Source organism: Phaseolus vulgaris, chromosome 6 (genome assembly GCF_051622355.1).
Source record: "Phaseolus vulgaris cultivar YP4 chromosome 6, ASM5162235v1, whole genome shotgun sequence".
In the NCBI taxonomy this organism is placed as follows: Eukaryota; Viridiplantae; Streptophyta; class Magnoliopsida; order Fabales; family Fabaceae; genus Phaseolus; species Phaseolus vulgaris.
The window spans coordinates 17,040,111-17,060,615 of NC_143503.1; the positions used below are offsets into that span (position 1 = coordinate 17,040,111).

General features: G+C 34.1%; 2 protein-coding genes across 2 annotated transcripts; one reads left to right on the top strand and one right to left on the bottom strand.

Annotated features, from left to right (window-relative positions):
• Positions 1–7,111: 7,111 nt before the first annotated feature.
• Positions 7,112–7,702, bottom strand: LOC150027220 (uncharacterized). The gene has a single exon (XM_090303877.1). The coding sequence runs from the start codon at positions 7,700–7,702 to the stop codon at positions 7,112–7,114; it is 591 nt and encodes a 196-aa protein (XP_090160003.1).
• A 1,946-nt stretch (positions 7,703–9,648) lies between these two features.
• LOC137833348 (non-specific lipid-transfer protein D, cotyledon-specific isoform) lies at positions 9,649–9,993 on the top strand. The gene has a single exon (XM_068641700.2). It carries the CDS (start codon positions 9,649–9,651, stop codon positions 9,991–9,993), a length of 345 nt encoding a protein of 114 aa, XP_068497801.2.
• Positions 9,994–20,505: the final 10,512 nt, after the last annotated feature.

The following is a 20,505-nucleotide window of genomic DNA, read 5'->3' on the forward strand; positions in this document are numbered from 1 at the left end:
TGATGATGATGGAATTGGAATTTCTGGCATATGTTCTATTGTATAATGCTTGTTATTTAAAAAAAATGGAGAGTCTATCTGGGTTCTCCACTTTGGGTTTTCTTTCAATTGCAGATAATGGTTCTTTAATTCCATTGTGACAATTTTTTCATGTACAGGCTTGTGGGTGATAGGGGTCAACCTATTTTTAATATACTATCAGTTTTTCCTTCTCATAAAGAAATGTATGTTTATCAGTTTTTTATGTACATTCATATTGGGTTGGGAAGGGCTTGTTGCTTATGGCTTGTTTGGGGGCTTTGTGGCTCTATACTGAGAATTCATCACTGGCTGGGGGAAACTAAAGTATAAAGGAAAATTGAAGGATTTTATTGGCAATGGAAGGATGATTGGAACCGCTGTTACAGTGCACGACTGCCAGTGTCATTCCCATGATACATGAACTGATTGTGAGACTGAAGTTGTAATACATGCTAGGAATCTTATGTGTGTTAGATGGTAAATAAAAGTGACAATTTATTGACAAGGCATGTCTAAATTCACTTTCAAACATTGAAAATCCATTAAAATACTATCGGCATTTGTGTTGATAAATTCTCTTTTGGTTTTCATTTTGACTTGGTCCTCATTAACTTCTTTGGGAGCTAGGGGTTTTAATATAATATTATGCCCTTTGAAGTTGAAAGAAATCTTATTGGTATGGCCATCATGTAAACTTTTCCCATCATATTCTTAGAATTAAAGATTTTCGAAAATTCTCGACAAGAATGAAGATTAATGCAGAATCATAGAAGAAGCAATCAGATCAGCCAAAAAACAAAACTGTTTTAAATTGACTACAAAAAATCAATCGGTTGTTTATGCGAATCAACCGATTATTTTTATCAGCACTTTGCAAAAACACAGATCAAACAGTTTTAACAGTAGTGACGGATAGAGAGATTCAACACACAGAGTTTATATTGGTTCACTCTTAACCTGAGCTACATCCGGTCCCCAGAAACCCCTGGGTATTTCACTAAGTAATGAACCACAGATTACACAACACAAACACCAAAAAGGTGATCTTGAACCCTTCAAGAACACTCACCCTCTTTGAAACACAAACACTACAAGTCAGAACACCCTCTGACTGTAGACACCAGTATCTTACATTTTTACAAATATGAATTGAAACACAAGTAAGAACAGGAAGGATCACACCTAATACAAAATGAATACAACAAATCTTATTCCACTCTTAACCAATGCAGAGCCTTAAGCAATCTTGCAATCTTGGAAAACTTTTAATCTGTTTTTGTAATCTGATTTGTCTCTCATTTTAGATTAAAAACTATTTATATAGCCTAAAAAATAGTTGTTTTAAACTTACAATCAGGGGCCAAAACAAATTTGAATCAAGGAAAAACAAATTTAACAGACTTAACCAATTTTGTTAATATTTTTAAAAAACAATTGATTGAAAGCACGATTCAACCGATTGAATTGGCTTTGACTGTGAGGTCAACTAATTTCAGCTTTTTCAAATCCTTTCCAAAACCACCAAGTGTAAAACAACCGATTGAAACGAACAACAGGTTGTTTTTCACTTACTTTGAGAAACACTTTTCTTTTGAAAGAACTTGATTGATTCAGTTGTGGATTAAGCTAAGAGTGGATTGACAAATTATAATCTACCCAGAACCCATGCCCACAAGCAGCAACCTAGTCTTCAAGCGATCTTCATGGATTTGGAGACATCAAAGCTTCAAGTTTAACACATATTGCTAAGGCCTTCCTAGTAGAATGTGTTGCTTCCATTGGCACAACATCACATAAAATCTCATCTTTATGCTTTCCTATAGCAAAAATTATGAGGAATTGTTTATTAACCATAATTCCACCCTCTTCACTAAGACAATGTAGTTTATAGGGCTTTGTATGAAAGATAATGGGTAATCCAAGCTTCTCCACTAGTCTTGTACTTGCCACATTAGCACAACTACTCCCATATATGATCATGGAACATAACTTGTTGTTGATAAGACATCAGGTGTGAAAAATATTTTCTCTTTGAGTGTCACCAAAAGGTTTTTGAATAGTACCCAAAATTCGCCTTACCACCAATAAGTCACCTAAACCCTAAGTTGTATAGGAAGCTAGGGTTAGGGTTTGAGCCTTGTCGTCGAAGCCGTTACAAACCTTAACTTGTCATGAAAGTTAGGGTTTCTAGAGGGTATCCCTTGTGCCTCTAGATTTCTAGTTTTAGGATTTTCATTCTATGTTATTTTGTGACCCAAAATACAAGGTCAAAGGAAAATCCCTAATCTACTATTTATATAAGGCTTTTGAGTTAAATATTTGTTGTCTGAGTCTCTGCTTTGAACCTTGTTTTGTGGTGGTTGTCTTTTTGTGGATGGTCCTCCATCATTAAGAAATGTCAAAAGGTTTGATAAAAAAAAATCATCTATTTTCTTTTATTTTCGTGGTGCTTAACCAGAAGAATGACTCTTTTGGGTTAGGTTCATATTTGCATAATTTCCAAGAAAAAAAAGGAGATGAAAAGAAAAGTTCAACATTGCAATATCGAAAAAAAGAAAGGATAAAAAGAAATTTAGTGTTGCAGTCACCTATGCCAAAATTAATGTAGTCTTTATTACTATTTTTGCTTGCAATTTATGTTTTTATATATTTATTCACTCTAAAATAATACTCCTATTTTGCTATACCATTTATTTTATTTAGATATTGTTTTTAACAAGTTAAAAGAGTGTAAACAAATCACCCTTCCTCGCTATGTATTTATCAACTGAGCACTTTTTAAGATTTTAATTTATTTAGCAACGATAATGGCAGGACTAACTATTTGATAAAAAGTATTTAATATATTTTCTAAGATATAAATTTGTATTTTTTTTTATACAGATTTTGAAACCTATAATATTTTATGAAAGTTTTAAAATTCATAATATTTTATGGAAATCCTTAAATCCATGATATTTTACGAAGGGTTTGAGATCCTTAATATTTAACGAAAGTTCTTAAACTCTTGATATTTAACGAAAGTTCTTAAACTCTTGATATTTAACGGTAGTTTGAAACCTTTGTTAAAAACTGACTTTTTCTGGAGTTTAAAAACATTTAAAAAAATTTAGACATAAGCGACTATCAAATATCGCTAGAAGTTCACTACCTTACATATTTTAAGTTTCATACATGAACCTTCTAACAAAATACTTTGAAAATTGTAAGACTCAATTAAAATGTCCTTCACCTTATTTAAATAGACGTATATGACGCTTAAAATATTGTATACTTTGCTTTAAGTGGTGCACCAAAAATATTGGTAGACACTATAATATAAAATAAAATAGAGATGAACAAAAGAGTAAAAGGAAGACAAATGATATGAGAATGAATATCTTTAATATTATTCTGTTGAGATCAAAACAAGTCTGAATATATACAAGCAATACACTTATTTTAGGTATAACTAAATAGAGAAATAATCAATCAAATAAATACTAGAATCATAACAGACAAAACAAAATAAAGGTTATTCACCTCTATAAAGAGAAACAACTAATAATTAGAAAATAAACAATTAATATTAGGATCCTAACATAACTCTGGTATTTGTATCCTTTAATATCCCCCCACAAGCTGGGGAGCAAATATTGATGAGACCCAGCTTGGAACAAATACTCTTAAAAGATTGGGGACTTAAAGCTTTGGTATAAATGTCAGCCAGTTGTTCTGTGGTGGAAATGGGAAGCAAATGGACGAGACCCTTCTTTAATTTTTCTCTAACAACGTGACAATATATTTCTATATGTTTTGTACGCTCGTGAAACACTGGATTTGCTGCAATGTATCTTGTCGAGTCATTGTCACAGTATAAAAGAGATGGTTGCTTAAAAGGAACTTTGAAATCTTGAAGAAGATAAGTTAACCATTGAATTTCACATGTAATCGTGGCCATTGCCCTGTATTCAGCTTCACAAGAACTCTTTGATATTGTTCCTTGCTTCTTTGATTTCTAGGATATGAGAGAATTCCCAAGATACACACTAAAACCAGTCACTGATTGTCTTGAATCATTGCAGGTGCCCCCAATCACTATCACAAAAGGCTTTGAGATGAGCAGAAGTGTTGGAAGAGAAAAATAAACCAAGACTTGGAGCTCCTTTAATATATCTGAGAATTTTAATCGTTGCAGTATAGTGAGCATTTGTAGGCTTAGCAAGAAACTGAGAAAGTTGTTGCACAGAAAATGTTATGTCAGGTCGGGTATTAGTGAGATACAAAAGCCTTCCAATCAATCTTCTGTAGGCTTGAATATTTGTGAAAGGAACACTTCCAGTAGACGAGAATTTTTCATGATTATCAATAGGAGTGGATGCAGGTCTAAAGGCTAAAAGACTTGCATCTGTTAACAATTCCAATGCATATTTCCTTTGATTCACCATTATTCCTTTCTTACTTCTTGCTACTTCTAGACCAAGAAAATATCATAAATCCCCAAGATCTTTAATCTTGAATGTCTGATTCAAGGCTTATTTAATTCGAGCAATATCTTCTTTATCATTTCCTGCCTTATATCATCCACATACACCAATAATGTTGTAAAAGATTCTTTGGAAGAATTAATGAACTAGGAATGATCATTCATAGATTGAGTATATCCCATAGAAAGAAAAAATGATGACAGTTTGGCAAACCACTCTCTGTTGGCTTGCTTAAGGCCATATAAAGCCTTTTTTAGTTTACAAACTTTTCCTGGTGGAATAGAAGTCAATCCAGGAGGAGCACCCATGTATACATCTTCTTTCAAATCTCCATGTAAAAAGGCATTGTTTTTGTCTAATTGTTTCAATTCCCAATTATAGATAGAAGCTAGAGAAAGAAGCAACCTTATGGTGGTCATCTTCGCTACTAGAGAGAAAGTATCAAGGTAGTCAATGCCTTCTGTTTGTGTGTATCTCTTTGCCACTAACCTTGCTTTATACCTTTCAATTGTTCCATCGACCTTATATTTTATTTTGAATACCCATTTGCAACCTATGGCAGCTTTTTCCTTAGGTAGAAGAGCAGTCTGCCAAGTTTGATTTGACTCTAAAGTAGATATCTCACATTGCATAGCTTTTCTCCAACAGTCATGTTTCACAACTTCAGAATAAGTATTTGGCTCAACATGTGAAGAAAGAGACATAACAAAAGATTTGTAAGAAGGTGACAAATTGTTATAAGACAAAACAGAATTCAAAGGATATTTAACTCTTAAAGATATATTGGAAACATTAAGATTACAATGATAATCCTTTAAATACTCAAGTGGTTTTTTTATTCTTGTACTCATTCGGACAGATTGATCTGATTCAGAATTTTTTTCTATGTCATGATCTTCATTGAGGTTTTGGTCTATATGGAAACAATCTTCTTCTGAAACCTCAATGTGTGACTCACAGTTATTGTCACTGTTATTTTCAACATTATCACAAGGTGGAAGAATGGTTTGTGATGGTTGACTCAAGACAGGTTGATCTTCAGTAAACTAAATTTGATCATAAATGTTAGGACTGTCAGTTTTATTGCTAGTATCTTGAACCCTTCGATAGGAAAAACATGTTCATAAAAGACGACATCCCTAGACACAAAAATTTCTCTTGATTGAATATTCAACAAAATATATCCTTTTGTCCCCCTTTTAAAACTAATAAAAACACATTTTGATGCTCTTGGATCAAATTTTCTTCTATTTGTTGACAAAGTGCTAGCATAACATAAAGAACCAAACACCTTTAGTCCATTAAAACCTGCTTCAGTTTGGTAAAGCATTTCATGAGGAGAAGAATAGTTTAAAACAAGGGTGGGAAACATGTTTATAATATGCGCAACATGTATAACGGAATATGACCAATAAATTTTAGGTAAATGAAATTGTATCATGAGAGCTCTTGCTACATTTAATAAATGACCATGTTTTCTTTCAACTGTACTATTTTGTTGTGGAGTATTGACACATGATGTTTGATGTACTATTCCTTTATTGACAAAGAAATTAGTCATGACAAATTCAATCCCATTATCACTTCTTATTATTTTTATTGCTGTCTCAAATTGTGTTTGAACAAAAACAACAAAATTTTCCAAAACCTTAACAACTTCAAATTTTTGTTTTAAAGGAAAAATCCATGTGTACCTCGAATAGTCATCAACTATGGTCAAGAAATATTTATGACCATGAATTGATGGTATTGAGTATGGTCCCCAAATATTTACATGAATCAAATCAAAACATTTTTTTTGATTTAGATGTACTAATAGGAAATGAAAGTCTTTTTTGCTTTGCAAAATGACAAACATCACAAACAAAAGATTTATTATATTTAACAAAAGAAAATTTATTCTTGATAACATCAATACATTTATTTGAAATATGACCTAATCGAAAATGCCAAAGGGTTTCTAGATCATTAACACTAACATTAACAATATTGATGGTGTGTGTATATTTGATGGGTTTGATTTGAAGTTTCTGGTAAGATAGGATGCTGAGTATATAAAGTGTATCTTGCATCTTAGCATAGCCAATCATCTCCCATGAATTCTTGTCCTGAATGTGACAATCATTAGAGTCAAAGGTAAGGACACAAGATAGTTTATCAATCAATTTTGCTACCGAAAGAAGATTAAAAGTGAAGCATGGAATATACAAAACATTGTCTATAACATGATTTTGATTGAGAAAAACACTTCCAGAATAATTGACAATGACTTAATTTCCACTTGGTACTTTGACATAAATAGGATTAATTTGATGATATGAAGTAAAATAAGTTAAGGATGAACAAGTGTGATCAGTAGCACCACTATCAATAATCCAAGAACGGAAGGAAAAAATAAAATTATTACCAGTTTGTGTAGACATGTTGGAAGGAATGATAGAGGCTTGATTAGAAACATTGTCATTGGATTTGGTCTGTTGCAAAAGAGCTAACAATGTTTGATAATGCTCAGGAGTAAAACCAATTTGTTGAGACTCCACTTCTGCCTCTGAACCTTCATGATTTTGCTCATTATTAAGATTTGTATTCTGAAAAACTGCATTAGTATGACTATGATCATGGTTCTAATTTTTAAACTTGAAATGAGGTGGAAAACCATGCTTTTTATAGCATGTATCAATGGTATGCCCTGTCTTTCCACAATGACTGCAAATTTTGGGAGTATAATCTCTTCCATAGCTTCCTCTTCTGTATGCACCTCTGCCATAGGTTGTAGTATTGTTTTTATAACCACCTTTGCTAGTAGCAATCATTTCCTTGGATTGGTCACCAAAAATTTGCCTCTCTTGTTGTGTAACAAGAGAAGAAACACTATTCAAGGATGACAGAGGATCCATCAAAAGAATTTGAGTTCTCACAATCAAATAATTATCATTTAGCCCCCTAAGAAATTTAATAATCTGGTCTTGTGCTTTATATTTAGAAACATCCATAAGAGCACCACAAGTGCATTTAGAGGCACATGAACAAATAGGTAGCGAGTGAAAAAGATCAAGTTCATCCCAAAAATTTTTTAGCTCAGTGAAATAGTTTGTAACAGTCAACTCACCTTGTTTAAAAGATAAAATCATGTCCTGAATATCAGAAATACGAATCATGTCTCCTTGTGAGAACCTTTCCTTTAAATCATTCCATATGTCAAAGGCATTGTCCATACAGATGATGCTCTATGCGATGGATTGAGAAACCGCCTTGAGAATCCAGGAAACAACCAGCATATTGGCTCTCTGCCATGCTGGAAACAATGATTTGGTAGGATTGGGAGCTTCTATAGTTCCATCAACGAAACCTATTTTGTTCTTTGAAATTAGGCTCATTTGAAATGAACGAGACCAATGATGATAATTTGGTCCCTCAAGAATAACAAGGACAATGAGAAAGGAAGGATTATCTGATGAACTAACATGGTAAGGTGAAGAAAGATCTTGTGAGGGATCACCAACTTCACCCATGGATAAATGTAGCAACCAAAGCTCTAATCAGAGCTATGATACAATATTACAAAGTGAACTTTAAGTCTAACTCAACCCCATAAAACCGGCTCATAGGGTGAGGTTTTCACTCACTTATATACAATGAACTAACCTCATCTCTAGTCGACGTGGGATCTCCAACACACACCCCTCACACCGAGAGTGACAACTCATGCATGGGATAACATATTCTGGGTGGTCCGATAACGGCCTGATAGCGGGTGACACCATAGGCCCAACAAACACTCGCTAGGATAAACTTTAAATGGCTCTGATACCATAATATAAAATAGATCAGATATAAACAAAAGAGTAAAAGAAAGACAAATGATTTGAGAATAAATATCTTTAATATTATTATATTGAGATCAAAACAAATCATAACTGACAAAACAAAATAAAAGTTATTTACCTCTATAAAGAAAAACAACTAATAATTAGAAAATACACGATTAATATTAGGATCTTTTTATAACTCTGGTATCCATATCCTTTAATACACTACCTTTTATATCGATTGAAACATTATATTTAAGCAACATCTTTTCGGATCTTTTTTGTTGTTATGCTCATTATTGGTGATATTAAAGGTTGTCATTGATTTTCCTTAATACATTTGGTTAAAACTTTTATAACACATGCATAAGTAACTAACTAATGGTATAAAATATTCATCGCTAATTTTCTTTTATAATAACTTTTATGACAATGTTTTTCAGACATCTTATAATAATTTTGTTATAAAATGACATTGGTAATCATCCCAAACTTCAATTTCTCATCACAAAATTCGTTATTATTTATAACAAAGAAAATATCTTAAAAAATATTTTTTTAATGATTAATATATTTTAAACATTTGACTAAGCTAGTATTACGTTGATGTCATGTAAACCGATTAGACCAATTTCAACATTAACGCAGTGTAAAATTACGTTGGTATATATTGTGATTTGCGTATATATTGTGATTTGCGTTACTTTAAGTTAATTTTAATGTTTTAAAACGTATAAACAGTTATATATGTTAAATAATAAATAAGAGTATAAATGAATTAACATATGTTTTAATTAATATTTAAAAGCAACCCTTGACCAAATAGTAACGGAGTAGCTTGACTAAAAAATATTAATGAGTTATAATGCATAGTATTAAGTGTGTATACACTATTACAAGAAAATCTTCAAATACAAACCAATTTTTAATTTTAGAGACCAAAATAATTAATTGCAATAGTAACTAAATTAGAGACCATTTAAAAAATAAAAAAGAATGATTTTTAAAGTTAAATAATTTCTAAATTGGTATCTAATTAGCTACCCAGGTTTTAACTACCAATTATTTAGTTTCTAAATTTGGTAGCAAAATCTTTGGTTGCTAATTAGATACCAATTTAGAAACCATCTAACAATAATAGAAACTAAAAATTTATTTAGTCCCTAAAATGGTCTCTAATTTAGTCACTATAGCAACTAATTATTTTTTGTCTCTAAAATTGGTTTCTATTTCATGATTTTATTATAGTGATATAATTTATTCTAGTGATATAAGTAATGGGATGGTAAGAATGATGAAGACATAAGTTGATAAGAGTGAAAGCAGAGAAGCATAGAGAATAAAGAGAAAAGATGAAGGTTTTGGCTATGGTGATGTTTGTTATGGGTTATGGTTTGGCCATAACAAGATTGAGTGAAGGTCAAATGCCTGCTAGCTGTGATGAGTATAATCCATTATTTTCACCATGTGTGCCTTATTTGATTAATCCAGAGTTTGGGATTCCAAGTCCAAGGTGTTGTGCTGGAGCTGCTCAAGTGTTTGGAAAAGCCAACAATCCTGCAGCTATTCAAAAACTTTGTACTTGTTTGGTTGCCAGTATGCCTAATTTGGGGTTTAAACCTCAGAAATTGATACAACTCCCAGCAGGCTGCAAGATTAAACTTTCATTCCCTATTGATAAGTGCATAAAGGGTTGAACTTAATGAACTGCTCATACCATACATTCACAGTTCAATGGATAAGTTTTGATTCATGTAAAACAAATAAATATTATGAAAGTGGTATCAACTCTTTGCAATCACTATTATTAGTCTACAACTTTTTATTTATTTACTTATGCATTTTGCGCGTATTAACCGTGTAGTATTTTGTATTGCTAAAAATAATTAAATAAAAGGAACTACTTACTTTATCTCAATCCATATATAAAATTAGACATAAGATAAAAAAATATAACAATTAGCTCAAGATAAATGTTAAAGGATCTTAGAAACAAATAACCTTCTTCTTCTCTTCTCGGTCCCTCGAGCTCTCACTACTATTTTGGGCTTTGGGCTACTAGATCTATTAGATTGAGTTTGGGCTAGTTCTTGATTGTTGGACATGGGCTTTCACTTGTCTGCTAGGTTGGGTTTAACTCTCGATTTTTGTGCTCAGAATAAAGTCATAATCAATTTGATCAATTATAAAATAAAATCACTCTACTTGCCTCTTGAGTAGATCACCTATTTATAGTGTTCACTTGTTGGGCTTTGACTTGATTAAATTTTTACTTTTCGCACCTTGCAATTATTAAATATACTCTAAACGTTTTGGGCTTACTTATTGGGCTTTGGCACAATGTTTTCTTATTCCATTATTTAATTATTTCAGTTTAGCTTTTATCATGCTGACGACCTCTCGACCTTTCGACCTCTTGACCTAATCAGTGCACTAGCTCCCAGGCATAAGGATTTTGAAAAAGACGAGATAAGGTTGGACCACCCCTGAAGTGGTTCATATTTATTTATTCTTTTTTGCTGATAAAAAAATGTAAAGATCCACTAGACGGTCTCACACTATAGGCACATATTAAACATTCTCTTTAGCACTAGATTTATAAGTGCGGCTATGGTAAATAACCGCCTTGTAAATAGTTTTTTTTAGTGCAATTTGTTTAGTGCTAATTCCCATATAAATTAACCTGTTCAATTATATATACCCAGTCAGACAAATACATAAATTCAGATAATCAAATATATATTGATCAAAATGTATTACAACTAATCAAATTATATATAAATCCTACACTATTGATCAACTATCCTAGAGTTATAAAATTTAGGAAATATTTGGACCAAGAATGTTTCACATATGCTACGGCTTCCGAACTCATTGGTGTTTCATCCGTGAAGAAATGCATTTCAAAATATGGTTGACATAAATTAGTTTTAAGATACATATATGTTCAAGAATTATAAAAAATAATTTAACATATCATGTTACCTCTTTCCAATCACTTTTTAGGCCTAGTCTAACAATGATAATCATCCATTGCATAACGTAATAGCCACACTCATAGCTTCATGGTTGTTTATTATTCTATAATTCAATAAAAAGTAAAAGTTAGTATATTAATAAACAATGAAAAGAGAAAGAAAAAAAATTACAAACCTTTAGTCTTATCCAGTTCAAATTTTGAAAATTTGAATTGGATCGACCTTTCAGGATGTTAATACAAAAAAACCTCGTTAGTAGATGATTAATTAGCAACATACAGAGTTAAGTTTATAGTGTACTTACGTATCAATGATATTCTTAAGACTTGGGGATATCTTCTTGTGTAGGGAAAAAACAACACAGTAGTCTTATCAACCATTGATAAGACAGGTAACTACCAATGATGCTTATATCATCCATGAAAAGAGTTAGTAAATATTTAAAACATGAAATAGTAATAATTGACGACATATATATATATATAATTAAACTTACTCATTAATATAAGGGCATAAATAAATTTGTTTTCCCTCTTTTTCCAGGGTGTTAGTGATGTATGATTGAGTCTCATTTGCCTTTGCTACAGTGAGATTAGTATATGCAGGATCTAAGAATCCATACACATTTTCCTTCTCCTTAGTGAGACAGACTCCATGCAAAAACCTACAACTTATTAGTTAAATCATAATCAATAATAATTTAACATAAAGTAAATTGAAATATAGTAAAGATACTTACATCATAAAAAATTTAATTATATTTATATTGAGCTCATGATCCCCAGCTACAAATTCTAATAAATCTGTCATGTATATGTACAGTGATAGTTCAGTGTTTACTTGAAAAAATGTATAATCCCATGGAACTTCAAAAGGTTCTGGACCAATCTGTCTAGCAGCTACCGCTAAGGAAGCTATAGGATCGTCAACCAGAACCTCATGCTTCTTTTCTGGACTTGGTTTCCGACGAGGTTTCTACAAAATAAAGAAAATTTGTATTAAATTAGATGTAATATATAAATATAAATTAATATAATGAAATGAAATTATTACCAGAGGTTTTGACATAATTCGAATGAGGTGTCTGGGCCAGGCAACGAATGTCTGAAATGCATCAGCCACTGTGGTTACCTCATCTGAAGGTAGTGGAACACGAGCATCATGTACTCGTACTTTCAACTGTTACCTTCGCCACATCAGGGGAGAGGGGAGCGTTATGTAAGGTGGTGGTCTCTTCATAGACTTTTCCAATGGTCACCACCTGAGGAAGCTTGCCGCCCCCTACCAATAGCTCACATTCCCTCGTCTGCCCAATGATATCCTCCCCTGATGTTGTAGGAGTCGCACAACTCCACTTTGTGCTCTTGGGAGTGGACTAAAAAAGGGTTGAATCAGCTCAGCACAAACTTGTTGTGATAGAAACTCCTGTCGCAACTCTAGCCGCATCCGATCAATCTCCTTTCTCATCTCCTCCATTAATTCTTCACGTATCTTAGTCGTCATTTCTGCTTTGGTCTCTTCGGGGGAGGAGGATGAGTGTCGTTGTGAAACTCCAAAATATAGTTTAATTCCAAGAGCAATGGACAAAACTGAAAGAAATAGTGAGAACAAAATGCACGAAACTCACCAATTAGCAAGGTAGGATAGTCAAGACTAGGAAACACAAAACAAACCATGCGAAAATTAAGGAAAAACAGAAAAAAGATTTTAAGCAAACAGTTTGTGTGCACTTACAGAAATATCAAACACTTTGTATACAGTAGCAACAACAAACCAATTGGATAAAATGATGCAAAATTGGAACTTTACAAGTGACATGCAAAGGGAATAAAACAAAGAGAACATTGAAATGCTCACAAAAACAGAATTAACAAGAATCACAATCTGAATTAACAAAAATAGCAAAAACATGCTTATCTGGACAAGTTGAGGTGCTGACAGTGTGTGATTGAATTTAAGCAAAACTAAACCGAAAAAACTTAAGATAAAACAAGAGAATGAAAACCAACACATATGAAACAGTGAAAACTAAAAAACATAATTTGAACCAATCAAATTTAAAAAACAACAAGACACAAGTGAATAACAAGGTTAAGCAGCGGAACTCACTAGAATTTGTTTGATGAGTATGACATTGAATTTAAACAATGGAAATGATGTGTAAACGGTGGAAAACAATTATAAATGGTGGAAGATGAAAAAAAAGGTAGAATGGAAGAAATTTGAAGGACATACAAGATTTAAGGAGAACAAACCAAACAAAACAAATGTTGTGCAACGGATGGCAATGGAAGGTGTTTGATGAAGGTCTCAATGAAAATAAATGGTGGAAAATTGCTTGGATATGGTGGAAACAAATTATAATCGGTGAAAAATAATTATAAACGTTGGAAAGCAAAGAATTATGGAAAAACAACTATGAACAATCATGAATCGTGAAGAACAAGACTTGACAAAAAAAAATTGTGAAAAGGAACTTAGCTTGGCCGATGGACCTTTGTTGTGCTCTGATCCACTTGATGCAGTGCAAGCTCTTAGTTGGAAGATTGAATGGAGAATGCAATGGAATGGAGTGAAGATGGAGGCATCGAACAAATGATAAGTGTTAGGTTTTGGAGGTTTGATGGTGCAATGAAGGGGAAAGAATATCAACCGAACCGCCTTGGTCTACCAAACTTTTGGTAATGGTAAATTTGTCAATTTCAATAGTTATGACCATAGGGTCATCATGGGCTAGATCGACAGTAGTGAAATCATTGTCTGTGAAGAGTGTTGGGGGTATCATCAGCCGGTCTTTGATTGTGGTCAAGTGGACTAACTGAATAACACTTAAATGTTTCTTGCTAGCGGAGCTTGAACACCATCTGCATGCAAATCCCCCATCGATCGTGTTTATTATCTCACGAATGCCTCTTCTTGAGCGCTCGCCCCGCTTTGGGATTTCACTCCTTCGTGCTTTTCTGAGCGTTGGTCATCCTCCTGATGATGTGACCGATCATCATCATGATAATGCCGAGGGTTCGATTCTCTCTATACCTATTAGATCGACCAGACACAACAAATTATCAAGCCTAGGTATGGGATGCCTATACTTAATTGTAATGTTATTGATGGCCCTACAATCCGAACACATTCGCCATGTGCCATCCTTTTTAGGCACTAAGATGATAGGCATAGCACAAGGACTCATGCTATCTTGAACCCACCCTTTTTCAATCAAAGCCTCAACTTGTTGGCGAATTTCCTTGGTTTCACTTGGATTGGTCCTATATGCTGGACGGTTTGGTAAAGAAGAGCCTGGTATCAAATCAATTTGGTGCTCAATCCCTCTCAAAGGTGGAAGTCCTTTTGGAGGATCTTGAAACACATCTTGAAACTCTTCTACCAAATTTTCCAAACAATGAGGACTATCAACAAGTGGTTCTATCTTAAGAGTTATAGAGATGGCTAAGAAAAGAGGATGATGAGCCACTATTTCCCTTTGAATCTCATGCCTAGACACAAGAAGTGTAGGCTTAGAACTCTTATCTTTTTTATCTTTTTCACTCTCCCTCTTTTTCTTCATTATGATTTGGTCCTCATGGACTTCTCTAGGAGAGAGAGATTTTAAAGTAACCTTGTGACCATGGAAATCAAAAGAAAGTTTGTTGGTAAAGCCATCATGAAAAACTTTTCTATCAAATTGCCAAGGCCTTCCCAAAAGAACATGAGTAGCTTCCATGGGGACAACATCACATAATACCTCATCTTTGTATTTTCCAATAGAGAAATGGATGAGGACTTGTTTATTCACAACAATTTCTCCTACTTCACTAAGCCATTAAAATTTGTAGGGCTTTGTATGAGAGATAGTAGGCAATCCAAGCTTATCTACTACTCTTGTACTGGCCACATTAGCACAACTACCCCCATCCACTATCAAAGAGCAAATGTTGTTTTGAATAAGACATCTTGTATGGAAAATATTTTCCCTTTGACTTTCATCAAAAGGTTGTGAAACTTGGCCAAGAAGTCTTCTCACAACTAACAAATCCCCTTCAAGTGGACTCTCACTCTCATCCTCACTAGACGCCCTAGATGGTGAAGAATGCCTAGGTGAATCCGAATCATGCTCACTCATAACAATGCTATTATGCCTAAACATATTCCTTTTAGAAGGACAATTAGCCGCAATGTCACCATAACCCATACACTTAAAGCACTTCTTACTAGACGATCTAGTTGGTGATTTAGGCCTAGAAGTAGATGGCTTAGGTTCCTTGGGTTTGAAAGAAGAATCTTTAGAAGGAAATTTTGAAAAAGACTTTTTGTTCCTCCAAGAATTGTTGTAGTAACCATCATTGGGAGCATTTTTGAAAGAATTTTTCTTAGCAAGTTGGGCTTCCACCTTCGTTGCAAGATGAACTAAAGAACCCAATGATGAATACTCTTGTAACCCAAGTAGAGGATGCTCAAGTCCATGAAGCCCAAGCCCAACAAGGGGCCCAAGCTCAACGAATCACTAGGAGCATGGCAAGAGCTTTGGGACTAGAGTATCAAAAGATGGCTCTTCTTATTTCTATTATAGAGTAGGGGTGCAGATGTAATAAATAGGTGTGAAATTAGTAAGGGATGCTAGGGGGAGTGTAGATATGAGTTAGGAGGTGCCAAACTAGGAAGGAAAGTCACACTTCCTTCATGCACTAGTTGGCGCCGAATTTGAGTGTCATTTAGGGGCACATTTGCATTTGATTAGCTTAGCATTTCAGCACCTTATAGGCTATAAATAAAGGTGCTTCCCTTGTACAAATCAGATTTGGAAATTAGAAGTAGAGAAACTATACTCAAGTTTAGAGAGAAATTGTGAGTCTTGTTGTCTTCTTCTTCCTTTGCCTTATCTTGTGTGCCAATGGTGAGCTTCAAGTGGCGGCAACCTTTCACTTATCTTGGAACAAGGCTCCAAGTGGCGTGAATGCAATTCCAAGTCTCAAATACAGCAAGCTTCACTCCATAAGTGTTCATTCTTTCATCTCTTGCAATTTCATTCGGTAGTTTCCAATGTTTAGTGTTCTTCATTCTTTTTCACCGATTAACTTTGTGTTTCCTAGCTTAGTTTTCAAATTCTGTTCGGTACAATAGCTATTCCTTTCAATTTCTGTTCGGTTTTCATTTGTTGTTCTTCAATTCTTGTTGTTTGATTCCATTTGACAATATATGGACTTCCATATGAGCTTCGGTCGGTGCAAAGTCTTGGTGAGTTCTTGAATTAGAACATTGATCCAATTCTAAGTAAAGTGCCAATTCATGACCAACTCAAGTTGCTCCTAAGAATGTCAAAGAATCATGTATTCTTGTTATTGCATTCACATCATGTGGTATCTAGAGTTTAGGTTTTGTGTTGCTTAATTTTTGAGTTGTGCTGCACTTTATGTTCAAGAGCTCTTTAATTCAAGTTGTTTACCATTCTGTTTTAGGCTGTATTTTGAGTTTCTTTGCTGTTTTTCTTTTGTTACACCAAGTGTCTGTGAAAAGGATTATGGCACTCATTCTTCATATGAGTTTGGCTGCTTTTTGGAACGGCATTCTCCTTCCTTAAGCTGACCTTAAGCTTCCCTTCACTTGTTGTTATATCTTGTGATATGTCTTTTAATTTTGTAATCATGTCAAGTTTTGTCTTAGTCATGTTATTCCATAATTGCCATTACTTCTTGTAGTACTTTTATTGCTTTGATTGTTTCTTGCTTTGGTTTACTCTCTGTTTTTGAAGTTTATTGCTTGATCCTTTGTGCATTTTCATTTTTAGATTTGAGTTCATGCTTGTATTTTCATTCTATACAAGTTCCTTTACACAATTTCCATTATGTCTTTGCTAGTTCATCATACTGTTTTTCATTCCTAAATAGGATACTCTGTTTTCTTACAAATGTGCTACTGTTTTCAATTTACTGCAATTAATTGGCTCCCTGGAAATTTGTGAAAATTTGGATTTACATTTTTCAAAGTGTTACAAAACCATAGCAAAAAGAAGTACTCAAAAATTCCAAGTACACAAAAAATGATAAATAAAATACGAAAAGTGTACAATTCTGCCGAAAAAAATACGGTAATTGGGCAGCGATTTTGAAAAATTTATTTCTCTCAATTGGCTTACTGTTTTTAACTCATTCCAGTGCCATTATTGAGTTGAGACATTGAAGTTTCTGTGGTTAATTTTTCACATTCCAGTTCGCTTTCAATCATTCCATTTAAATCTGTAAACATAGCACATTTGCATAAAAAAATATATTTTCCAGTAGCTTGTTTTTTTTTTTGTTTCTTAAATCTACTCTAGTACTTTTCTTTAGGACTCTTTTGGTGTGCCTTCTTTATTCATTGAGTTCCTTATTTTCTTGCTTGTCTTTCATTCATATTCTTTTCCAGTTTGTCATATATTGCTTTCTGTTTTGGTTTACCTTTTCTTGCTTATACCTTTTCTTGCTTGTCTTTTTGTTCTTCTAAAGTTTTGTGGAGACTTGTTCTTAAGTGAGTGTGGTTTGCTTTGACATTTTTCATTTGAAGCTCCTCCATTCCACAAGAAAGGCTTGGTTGAGGACAGAATACTTTCTTGGAGTGGTTTGAGTACTTTCTTTTGGCATTTTCCAGCAACCTATATCTCACTTTATTTTGCTAACAAGTTTCTTTAATTGTTTGTTTCTGTTTTTGTACTTTTTGATCATGGCTAATTTTTCTAGTGGAGAATCCTCCAAACCTTGCTCACCTCAAAAGGCAGCTCTCTTTGAAGATTTAAAGAATGCTAAACAATCAAATGCTCAATATCTTGATGTGATAAGACAAATGGAGGCAAGGCTCCAAAGTTTGGAGTTAAGCCGTGAAGAAGTCCATCAAAACCGGGAGAGAAGACATCATCCTCCTCTTCGGCATTCCTCAAGGCATTCTCATTCTTCTCATGGATATTATGAAGACAATGCACAGCCCAGGCACCATCACCATGAAGAGAGGCGCCAACATGTGGCTGACCCTTATTCACCTAATGTAAAACTTCCTAGCTTTAGTGGTGAAAGTGATCCTAATGTGTACTTAGGATGGGAGGCTAAGGTTGAGCAAATTTTTGATGTAAATGGGGTTAGAGATGAGCATAGGGTTAGATTCGCATCTTTAGAATTCTTAGACTATGCCATGCAATGGTGATATCTCATGGACATTGACCTACACAAGAGACCGCCCGTGGTCTCTTGGAACGATTTGAAAGCTTGTTTACGCGCTAGATTCGTACCCCCACACTTTAGGAAAGACCTATTGTTGAAACTCCAACGGTTTCATCAAGGCACGCTAAGTGTGGATGATTACTTTAAACAACTAGACACGCTTTTAATTCGAGTTAATATGGATGAGAGTGAGGAAGCTAAGATAGCTAGGTTTGTGAGTGGCCTTCGAAGGGACATTCAAGACGTGGTAGAGTTGCAAGAATATTCTTCTTTGGAAAATGTGGTTCACCTTGCTAGTAAAATTGAAAATCAACTTGCAAGGAAAAATGCTTTCAAAAATTCTTCTAAGGATAACTACTACCACTCTTTTTGGAAAAATAAAAATAGTTCTTTTTCAAATATCCCTTCTAAGGACTCTACTTTCAAACCTAGAGATTCTAAGCCTTCCACTTCCACTTCTAGGCAAATCACCATCTAAAACGTCTAGTAAGAAGTGTTTTAAATGCTTAAGCTATGGACATATTGCTTCTAATTGCTCTTCTAAGCGAACTATGTATATGCATGATGGGGTAGATGGTAGTGAGCATGAGTCCGAATCTTCTAGACATTCCTCACCTTCTAGATCCCCAAGTGAGAGTGAGAGTGAGAGCCCACATGAGGGTGACCTATTAGTAATAAGACGCATGCTTGGACAAGTTTTAAAACCTTTTGATGAAACTCAAAGAGAAAATATTTTTCATTCAAGGTGTCTTATTAATGATAGGGTATGTGGATGGGGGGAGTTGTGCTAATGTGGCAAGCACAAGAGTGGTAGACAAACTTGGATTGCCTACCATCTCTCATGCCAAGCCCTACAAGTTACAATGGTTAAGTGAGGTGGGTGAGCTAGTGGTGAACAAACAAGTCCTCATTACATTTTCCATTGGTAAATATAAAGATGAGGTCTTGTGTGATGTTGTCCCAATGGAAGCTACTCATATTCTTTTAGGTAGGCCATGGCAATTTGATAGAAAAGTTTTTCATGATGGCTTTACCAACAAAATTTCTTTTAACTTCCATGGGCACAAAGTCATTCTTAAGTATCTCTCTCCAAAGGAAGTGCATGAGGACCAAGTCAAAATGAGAGAAAAGAGAGAGAAAGAAAATGATAAAAAAAGTTCCAAGAGAAGCCTTCTCATGTCTACCCAACAAGTTAAAAAGGTAATAGTTACTCAAAAGCCTATTTTTTTAGCTATTCCTAGAACTATTGAATGTGAGTCGGCTAAGGATAGTCCCACATGTTTGGACAATTTGGTAAAGGAATATGAAGATGTGTTTCAAGATCCTCCTAAAGGCTTACCACCTCTAAGAGGGATTGAACACCAAATAGACTTCATGCCCGGGGTTTCTTTACCAAATCGCCCTGCATATAGGACCAATCCCCAAGAGGCCAAAGAAATTCAACACCAAGTTGAGGAACTATTAGCTAAGGGGTGGGTACAAGATAGCATGAGTCCATGTGTTATGCCTGTCATACTTGTTCCAAAAAAAGATGGGACATGGAGGATGTGTACGGATTGTCGCGCTATAAATAACATTACCATCAAATATAGGCATCCCATTCCTAGGTTAGATGACTTGTTGGATGAATTACATGGGTCTAAAATATTTTCCAAAATTGATCTTAAGAGTGGTTACAATCAAATTCGAATTAAACATGGTGATGAATGGAAAACCGCTTTTAAGACCAAATTTGGTCTATATGATTGGTTGGTCATGCCTTTTCGCTTGACTAATGCTCCTAGTACCTTCATGCGACTCATGCATCATGTATTAAGAGCATTCATTGGCAAGTTTGTTATGGTTTACTTTGATGATATTCTTATATATAGCTTGTCTTTAGAAGATCATGAGTCACATGTTAGACAAGTATTAGAAACTCTTAGGAAGGAGAAATTATATGCTAATCATGCTAAATGTTTCTTTGCATTAGATCATTCCTAGGGTTTGTGGTAAGTCATAAAGGGGTGCATGTAGATCAAACAAAAGTTGCAGCAATTCAACATTG

Excerpts from the sequence above, each read along its gene's own strand:
- LOC150027220 (XM_090303877.1), bottom strand. The coding sequence starts at position 7,702 with ATGGACAATGCCTTTGACATATGGAATGATTTAAAGGAAAGGTTCTCA.
- LOC137833348 (XM_068641700.2), top strand. The coding sequence starts at position 9,649 with ATGAAGGTTTTGGCTATGGTGATGTTTGTTATGGGTTATGGTTTGGCC.